Below are 9,912 nucleotides of genomic sequence, written 5' to 3' on the forward strand. Positions count from 1 at the left end.
GCATGAGGGGGGTGTTGGAGAGACAGAGAGGAAGAGAGAGAGAGAGAGAGATTGAGAGAGATGGATTGAGGAGAGAGAGAGAATTAGGAACCAGATAAACAGGGGGCAAGGAAAAGAGAGAAAACAGAGAGAAAAAAACAAGAATCAAGTGAATCGCAAGGCTTTGGGAGAAGGAGAGGAAACAGACCCTTCTTGTTTTCTTCTGTTTTGTTTTCTTAAGCTCACACATTTGAATTAATTAATTAGTTAATTATTATTTATATAAAGGAAACATTGACAAAACCATAGGATAAGAGGGGTACAACTCCACACAATTCCCACCACCAGAACTCTTTATCCACTCCCCTCCCCTGATAGCTTTCCTATTCTTTATCCCTCTGGGAGTATGGACCCAGGGTCATTATGGGATGCCACAGACCCTTCTTTGGTAATAACCAGAGAAGCACAAAAATCCCAGTTACTGGGCAGTGTTGGAGGTAGAGCATTAGTAATGGTTAGGATCTAGCTGAAAGATGGTGATGTGCCATGGAGGAGCCGCAGGGGATGGGGGGGGGGCTAGGTGGTGACGCTGGGGCCTCACGTGACTGCGAGCTGCAGAGCCACGCAGCTTTCCCGAGCTGGAGCTGTCATCACTCCTGTCTGGGTACCATCTCCCATCAGGCCTCCTCACTGCTGCCTGGCATCACGCCCTAGAGAAAAAGCCGTGCAGGTAAGAGCCCTGCGGTCTATGTGCTGTGCGCCAAGGCCAACTCCGTGCTGAAGATCAGTGCAATGAGTCCCAGCCAGTTTTCTCATTCCTCCCGCATCCTGGGGAAGAGAAATAGTAGTCCCCAGGTTGGAAGTGCAGGGACTGAACTGAGCTTCCAGAGAGGGCAGTTGAGCAACTAAGAGGGATTGGGGGGGGGGGTGTTGACTGAGGGTGGAGGTGGGGGAGGGGGATAGGGAACTGTCTGCCTGGGGTTCTGAGAAAGGTCTAGGGCTGTGAGAACAGAAGGGTCCAAGCAGTTGGGGGTCGTCGCTGAGTTCTCTGATGAAGCAGCCCCTGCTCCCCACAACCTTAGCCCTCTGCAGGTCTGCGAGTGTAAGTGTCTGCGGAGGCGCACCTCATTGCGAGAATCAGGAGGAAGAGGACTGCCAAGGATAGGCCCGGGTTGGTGTGAAGATCTGTACTGGAGGATAGTTGTAGACCCCATGTTGAGACTCCTTCCATTTCCAACTTTCTGTTCACCACCCTTCATTTCCGTGCCTGCAAAAATCTGGGGATGAATCTGACTGGGGGTGGGGGGTGGGGCGGGGGTGGGTGGCTCTTAATGTGATGGGAAGAAGACAGAAAGCTAATGGGAAAGGGAAGGCCTTGCTGAGGGTCCTCTAGATGGCGCATGAAACGTTTTTATGTGGAAATACCAAAAAACAATAATGATAATAACCTATGGTACCCGAGGTCCGGGTGATCTATCCACTAAATAATTAATTCCTTCTTTTGCCTTTTTTCTCCTAGGAGTAATGGAGTCCAAAAAGGAACAACTTGTAAAAAATCTCAACACTGAAAATGGGGAAAAAGTTGAAGATGCGCAAGATGCTAGGAAAAGAGAGCCTCCAGCCCTTGCTTTGGGACCTGATGAATATTGCCTGCCTAGAGGCAGCCGTAGGCGTTTCCGGGTTAGGCAACCCATCCTGCAGTACAGATGGGACACGGTTCAGAAGCTTGAAGAATCAAAGGCAAGGATGAGAGAAGGGAATATTGAGAGTATTGAGGAGGAGATGAGACAGCTTCTGCAAAAACTAAAGGAAAAGCATTCTAGTCATAGTTTGAGGGCTGTTAGCACTGACCCCCCTCACCATGACTATCATGATGAGTTTTGCCTTATGCCTTGAATCCTGATATTTACTCATAAGTTAGCAGGGAGACATCTGCTTTCTAAACTTACATTTTGTGATATGCTTTTGTTGTAAACAATTTGATGTCATTCCTTTCAGAGCCTCTAATTACCAGCTTGTAGGTGAACACTGCATTTTTGACCCTGTCTATGAGATTTTGTTGGCAAAGCAATTTTATGTATTGCATGGAAAGATGCTCAATATATATTGTGAAGTTAATAAAGCAGTTTAAAAAGCAGTCTTTGTACTTATTTCAAATCTTACAAGTATTTAATTAAGGCAAGAAAGAAAACTTATATATTAAATATACAGGGACTCATTCATTCTTGAACTGTTATGAGTAGGGAACTGGCATGTCTGAAAGTTCCTGGTTCAATCCCCAGCAAGTATCTGTCCTAGTGGTGGTTTGGATTCTCCCTGTTTGTCTCTCACATATGAAAATCTATTGAATATGGCACAAATAATTTTTGTCTCTCATATTTCAAACCCATAGCATATGACATAAATAACTTCTTGTAATCTACAGGGTTTCGTAGATCTGGGCTGACTTTATCAGATAGACACACACACACACACACACACACACACACACACACACACACACACACACAACTAAAGACTGACAAAGCAGTCTATCTAGGTAAGCTGTTTTCCATGCCTAATAAGTCACTTTTTTCATTTGTAAGAACTGTCCTTTATTTTTTTATTTTTATTTATAAAATGGAAATATTGACAAGACCATAGGATAAGAGGGGCACAACTTCAAAAAATTCCCACCACCAGAACTCCATATCCAATCCCCTCCCTTGATAGCTTTCCCTATGTATTAAAAAGACTCAGTCTGTGCTTTAAAAATTTGAGACATTCAATTTCCCCCTCTCATATTAAGTAAATAGTAATTTATATGACTACAAGTTAATAGGGGTGTACATAAACACCATTCCCACCAGCAAAAGACTGTGTCCATCCCATCACCCCCCCCCCCCCGCCCCATGAAGCTGAACATGGGCCCCAGACCACATCAAATCGATGGGGTTTACAGCCAACAATATTTATACCCCTTTCCCATATTAGGGAGGTACTCTCTTCCCTGATAATAGATTTCTGGTCCTTTTTACAGCCATGACATGATCTCCCCAGAGAATAACTTGGATCCACCTGCATCTCAGATTTCAGGCTCAGGCAAAAAATATATATATAATAAGATAAAATAAAACCTATTGTAGCCATAGGCCCTTTGGAATAGAACTAAAATATGCCTACTAGCTATATAAAAAATGGAGGACCCCCCTAACTCTTCATCTGCACTATTCCAGCCTTTAGGTTCATGATTGGTCAACAATTTGTTTGGCTTTGTATGTTAACTCTCTTGTCAACCACCAGGTTCCAGATGCTAGCATGATGCCAACCAGACTTCCCTGGACAGACAACCCTACCAATGTGTCCTGAAGCTCTGCTTCCCCAGAGCCCTACTCCACCAGGGAAAGAGAGAGGCATGCTGGGAGTATGGATCGACCTGTCAACACCCATGTTCAGCGGGGACGCAATTACAGAAGCCAGACCTTCCACCTCCTGTATCCCACAAAGACCTTGGGTCCATACTCCCAGAGGGATAAATAATAGGAAAACCATCAGGGGAGGGGATGAGATACAGAGTTCTAGTGGTGGGAATTGTGTGGAGTTGTACCCCTCTTATCCTATGGCTTTGTCAATGCTTCCTTTTTATAAATTAAAAAATAAAAAATAAATAAAAAAGAATAGAACCTAAAAAAATTGAGACATTTATCAGTTTTCCCTTCTCATATTATAAATAGTGATTTATGAGACTGCAAGTTAATAGGAGTGCACATCAACAACATTCCCACCACCAAAGGTCTGTCTGTGTTCCTCAACCCCACCCTGAACCCCCAGTGAAGCTGATCCACCCAGAGATTTTTTACTTTGGTGCCCTACTCCAAACTCAGTCAGACCCTGCTTTGAGTTTCCCTTTCTGTTCTTCTTTCTCAACTTCTGTTTATGAGTTGGATCATCCCATACTCATTTTTGTCCTCCTGACTTAGCTCACTTAATATGAATCCTTCTAGCTCTGTTCAAGACGGGTCAGAGAAGGTGGGTTCATTGTTCTTAATAGCTGTGTAGTATTCTGTTGTGTATATATGCCACAGCCTTCTTAGCCACTCATCTGTTGTTGGGCATCTGGTTTGCTTCCAGGTTTTAGCTATTACGAATTCTGCTGCTATGAACATAGGTGTACACATATCTTTTTGGTTGGGGGATATGGAGTACTTAGGATATATCCCTAGGAGAGAAATTACTGGATCATATAGGAGGCTTAGTTCTAGCCTTGTGAGGGTTCTCTAGACTGGTCTCCACAGAGGTTGGACCGAGTTATTAGCAGTTAAGGAGGGTTGCTTTGTCCCCACAACCTCTCCAGCATTTGTTGCTGCTTCCATTAAAAAAATTATTTATTTGTAAAATAGAAACACTGACAAGACCATAGGATAAGAGGGGTACAGTTTCTATCGCCAGAGCTCCGTATCCCATCCCCTCCCTTGATAGCTTTCCTATTCTTTAACCCCTTAGGAGTATGGGCCCAAGGTCATTATGTGGTGCAGAGGTTGAAAGGTCTGGCTTCTGTAATTGCTTCCACGATGAATATGGGCATTGACAGGTCAATACATACTCCCAGCCTGTCTCTTTTTCCCTAGTGGGGCAGGGCCCCGAGGAAGTGGAGCTCCAGGACACACTGGTGGGGTCATCTGTCCAGGGAAGTCAGGTTGACATCATGGTGACAGCTGGAACCTGGTGGCTGAAAAAGAGTTAAAATATAAAGCCATACAATTTCTTTTATTGATGATGAACCTAAAGGTTGGCATATTGCTAATGAAGATTTGGGGTCTCTGTTTTGGAAATAGCTAATGGATCTATTTTAGGTATATTTCAAAGGGTCCATGACTATAGTAGTTTTTGCCTGAGCCTGACATCTAATATGCAGGTGGACCGAAGTTGTTGCCTGGGGATTTGATGTCATGGCTGGAGAAAGGACTAGAAAGCTGGATCATGGAAGAGAGTATCTCCCAAATATGGGGAAAGTGTATAAATTTTTGATGTATGCCATTCTCACAGGGGTGAGGTGGTATCTTAGTGATCTCTTTATTTGTATTTATCTGACAATCAGTGACTTGGAGCAATTTTTCATATGTTTGTTAGCCTTTCTTATCTCTTCTGTAGTGAATATTCTGTTCATATCCTCTGCACATTTTTGGATGTGGTCATTTGCTTTTTTGTTGCTAAGTTTGCGGAGCTCTTTGTATATTTTGGTTATTAATTAGTCTCTTGTGTGATGTATGGCATGTGAAGATCTTCTCCCATTCTGTGAGGGGTCTCTTTGTTTGGGTGATGGTACCTTTTGCTGTGCAGAAGCTTTTCAATTTGATGTAGTCCCATCGATTTGTTTTTGGTTTAGTCTTCCTTGCAGTTGGATTTGTATCATCAAAGATGTCCTTGAGGTTTAGGTGGGAAAGTGTTCCACCAATATTTTCTTCTAAGTATTTGATAGTTTCTAATCTAACATCCAGGCCCTTGATCCATTTGGAGTTGACTTTTGTTTCTGTTAAGATAAAGTGGTTCAGGTTCATTCTTCTACATGTTTCAACCCAGTTTTCCCAGCACCATGTATTGAAGAGAGCCTCCTTCCTTCATTTAGCACTTTGGGGCCCCTTAACAATTAGTTGTCCAGAGGTGTGGGAGTTTAGTTCTGGACTTTCAATTCTGTTCCACTGGTCTGTGTGCCTATTTTTCTTCCAGTATCAGGCTGTTTTGATGATGATGGCCTTATAATATAGTTTGAGATCTGGGAGTGTGATGCCTCCATTTCTGTTTCTTTCCCTCAAGATGGTTTTTGACAATTCTAGGTGTTTTTTGGTTCCAGATAAATGATTGCAGTGTTTGTTCTATTCTCTTCAAGAAACTTGGAACTTTGATGGGTATCACATTAAATTTGTATATGACTCTGGTTGGAATATTCATCTTGATATTAACTCTTCCAATCCATGATCATGGGATGTCTTTCCATTTCTTGGTATCATTTTCTATTTCTTTGACTAGGGACTCGTAGTTTTCAGTATACAAGTCTTTTACTTCGTTGGTCATGTTTACCCCTAGGTATTTTATTGTTTTTGCTGCAACACTGAATGGAAGTGATTTTTGGATATCCTCTTCTTCTGATTTAGTGTTTGCATAAAGAAATGCCACTGATTGACACCTTGGTATATTGCCTAATAACTTGGTATATTGCCTAATAACTTCCATTAGCTTTCTGCTGGTTCAATAAGAGAGAAAATAAAAAAAATGAAACAAGAGTGTATTTTTCTCTTTTCCTTTCTTTCTTTCCTTCATTCCTTTCTTCTTTCCTTTCATCATCATCATCATCATCATCATCATCATCATCATTATTATTTGCCTCCAGTTTTATCACTGGGGCTCACTTGCACTACGAATCCACAGCTTCTGGAGGCCATTTTCCCCATTTTGTTGCCCTTGTTGTTGGGCTTGTTGTAGTTGTTATTGTTGTCATAGCTGTTGTTGTTGTTGGATAAGACAGATAGAGGATGGGAAGACAGTGAGGAGGAGAGAAAGATAGACACCTGAAGACCTACTTCACTGCTTGTGCAGCTACTCCCCTGCAGGTGAGGATCCAGGGGCTCTAACCGGTATCCTTAAGCTGGCCTTTGTGCTTTGTGCCATGTGCACTTAACCCGCTGTACTACCACCTAGTTACCCCTTTCTTTATTCCTCTCCACCAACATTTTCACTGGGGCTACAATGATTCCACCACTCTAGACATAGTGTTTTTACTGGTGGGGGGTTAATGGCATATATTAAAAACAGTTGTTGATACCTGTGTAAAATTTCTCAATTTTCTGCAAAACCCTTTCATCCCCAGCCTGGGTCCTCCTCCATTACTATGCACCAGGATTTAAAGCCACCCCACCCCACTCCCAGAGGTCTTTACTTTGGTGCAATTCACTAAATCCAGTACAAATTATTTTAATTATTAATAAATCACAAGAGACACACAGAGGGAGAGATAGGGAAAGACAGAGGAAGAGACATAGAAGGTCAGACACATATAGAACTGTTCCACAGTTTGTTAGGCTTCCCCTTATAGGAGAAAACCATGGACTAGAACTCAGATCCCTGTGCACGATAACATGTATGCTCTACTGAGTGAGTCACTATCCAGACCTTAAAGCATTTTCAAGCAGTAAGTTGGCAAATAATTTGCATAATAACAATCAGCATTTATTGACTACTGACTTAGATTTATTGACCAAGTACTTTTCATGCCTTACAGAATTTCCCTCATAATACTTTGTTAGGCCTATTTTATAGTTAAGGAGAATGAACCACAAATCTCAAACAACATCACTATTAAGTTGTATAGCTTGAATTTGAACACAGACTGTCTCCTAAATCCATCATCCCAAGTCTATTCAAAATCATTACTAGTGATTCATGCCTAGATAATAAGGATGCAGAAAAAAAAGGAGCCTTTTTTTTTTTTTTTACTCCAGCCTTCAGCATACTAGGGTGTGCTTTGGTGTTATATTTCCACCTCCCCGCTGCCCCATCTCTCTCTTTTTTTCTCTGAAAAGTACTGAAAAGAGTGTTGAAGCTTTGGAAACAACAACAAAGGGACATTTTTATACAATGTTGGAGACTGAGAACTGGAAAAAACTTTTCTCAAAGCTAGTTTGAAAATAGGTATCCAAAGCCAGATAATAATAATTTTATAACGTTTAGCCTAAAAAAAAACCTATGCCTATTCCTGCATCCAAGATAAGAAGTAACACAAATAATACAAATATGAGCTGTGTCAAACATGAAAATGGTAAGTGTGTAGAAATATGCACCAGGTAGAATAGCTTTTCTAGTATTTTTGAAATACTAAAACCAGATAAAACTTTTATCCCTCAATGAGAGAAAATAATATAATAAGATGCACAAATACTTTGCAAAGCTATGTAGCCTTTATAAATAATGGGGTAGTTCTGAACAGAATAACATGAAAAAATTCTTTAAAATACTGTTCCATAAAATATATTGGATATAATATAACTATGTAAAAAATTGAAGATGACTTCAATATTAAGGTGCTTATTATTTTACACAGCAAGTAAATAGGTTGAACAAACTTTATTATTGATAGATTCCTCAACTAGAGCAGGAGTGAGGAAACTTTTTTCTTCCAAGGTCCATTTGGAAATTTATGACATCATCCAAGGTCTAAGACAGCACAATGTTTATGCAACAGACTTTCATACTTGATGCTCCCGGGTCCCAGGTTCAGTCCCCAGCACCACCATAAACCAGAGCTAAACAGTAATTTGACATCACTCTATATTTCTTTCTCACTAAAGTAAAGTAAATAGATAAAATTAACACTTAATATTTCTATTAAAAAGTTCTGGTTACCTTGGTAGTGAAAGATCAAATGATTTTGCTGACTGGGCATTCCTCACCCCTGCTCTAGAGGATGCCAAAACAGGCTAAGATTCCTTCCATCAGCAACCCAGGTGTCCAACAACAGATGAGTGGCTGAGAAAGTTGTAGTATATATACGCAATGGAATGCTGCTCAGCTATTAAAAATGTGAGTTCACTTTCTTGACCTCATCTTGGATAGGGCTTGAATGAGTCATGTTAAGTGAGATAAATCAGAAAGAGTAAGGTGAATATGGAATGATATCACTCATAGACAGAAGTTGAAAAATACTACCATGATGCCAACCTGACTTCCCTGAGCAGACAACCTCATCAATGTGTCCTGGAACCACACCTCCCCAGAACCCTACCCCATTAGGAAAAGTAGAGACAAGCTGGGGGTATGTCAATATCCATGTCCAGTGGAGAAGCAATTATAGAAGTCAGACTTCCCACCTTCTGCACTCCATAAAGATCTTTGGCCCATACTCTCAGAGGGATAAAGAACAGAGAAAATTCTAATGGAGGGGATAGGATATGGCACTTTGGTGGTGGAAACTGTGTGGAATTGTACCCCTGTTATCCCACAAACTTGTCAATCATTAACAAATCACTAATAATGAAAAGAAGTTCAAAAATAAGAAAATATAATGCAGAACTAGGACTGGGCTTGGTGTATTGAGCCAAAGTAAAAGACTCTGGGGTTCAGGTCCTGGAACACAATGGACCTAGAGGATGTGGAATTGTTATATTTGGAAAACTGAAAAATGTTATACATGTACAAACTACTGTATTTTACTATTAACTATAAATCACTAATCCCCCAATATATATGAAATATAAGCATAGTGATGGGGTAGAAAACTGCATGATGTATGTTATCTCTGCTCAATTTTGGGTGGGTCAGTTGAGGTAAGGTCATCTGGAGAAAGAGAAAAAAAGATACCAAATAAGGACAGAATTTGAGGGAATAGACTAAAATAGCATTGTAGGGTCAGCAACATAGCTACAAAGAAAGGAAGGAAGGAAGAATGGTATAGTAGTCAATCCCAAACAAAGCCATTAGTATTTCTAATATTAATACCCCTATACCCTTTCTAAATTGTTTATTTATGTATTTATCACAGAAAAAATGTATGTGTGTTTTGGGGTAAGGGAGAGAGAACAATGATTATGCCAAAGACATTTATTCCTGAGTTTCTGAAGTTCCAGATTCAATCCCCTGCACCACAATAAACCAGAGCTGAGCAGTGTACTATTTCTCTCTTTTTTTCTCTCTCTCTGTCTCAGTTTCTCTCTCTCTCTCCCTCTCCCTCTCCCTCTCCCTCTCCCTATCTCTCTCCTTGCATTTCTATCTCTCCCATTAAAACAAAAAGTAAAATATTTTGGGGAAATGTGTGCTTCTGAGCATACTGTTACTGTGGGATATGCCTATCTTAAGTCCTGGTTATTTTCTTTGTTACTAGAGTTATCTGGGCTCAGTGTTTGCACAATGAATCCACTATTGTTGGCAGCCAATTTTTTCTGTTTGATAATTTTTGAAGGGAGA

At 40.8% G+C, this 9,912-nt stretch overlaps 1 protein-coding gene across 1 annotated transcript; it reads left to right on the top strand.

The window, feature by feature from the left end:
• Positions 1-597: 597 nt before the first annotated feature.
• LOC103126285 (protein BEX2-like) lies at positions 598-2,116 on the top strand. Its single transcript, XM_007537179.3, has 3 exons — positions 598-709; positions 1,062-1,150; positions 1,499-2,116. The coding sequence occupies exon 3, from the start codon at positions 1,504-1,506 to the stop codon at positions 1,873-1,875; it is 372 nt and encodes a 123-aa protein (XP_007537241.1). The 5' UTR covers positions 598-709; positions 1,062-1,150; positions 1,499-1,503; the 3' UTR covers positions 1,876-2,116.
• The last annotated feature ends 7,796 nt before the right edge of the window (positions 2,117-9,912 follow it).

This window comes from Erinaceus europaeus, chromosome X (assembly GCF_950295315.1).
Source record: "Erinaceus europaeus chromosome X, mEriEur2.1, whole genome shotgun sequence".
Lineage (NCBI taxonomy): Eukaryota > Metazoa > Chordata > Mammalia > Eulipotyphla > Erinaceidae > Erinaceus > Erinaceus europaeus.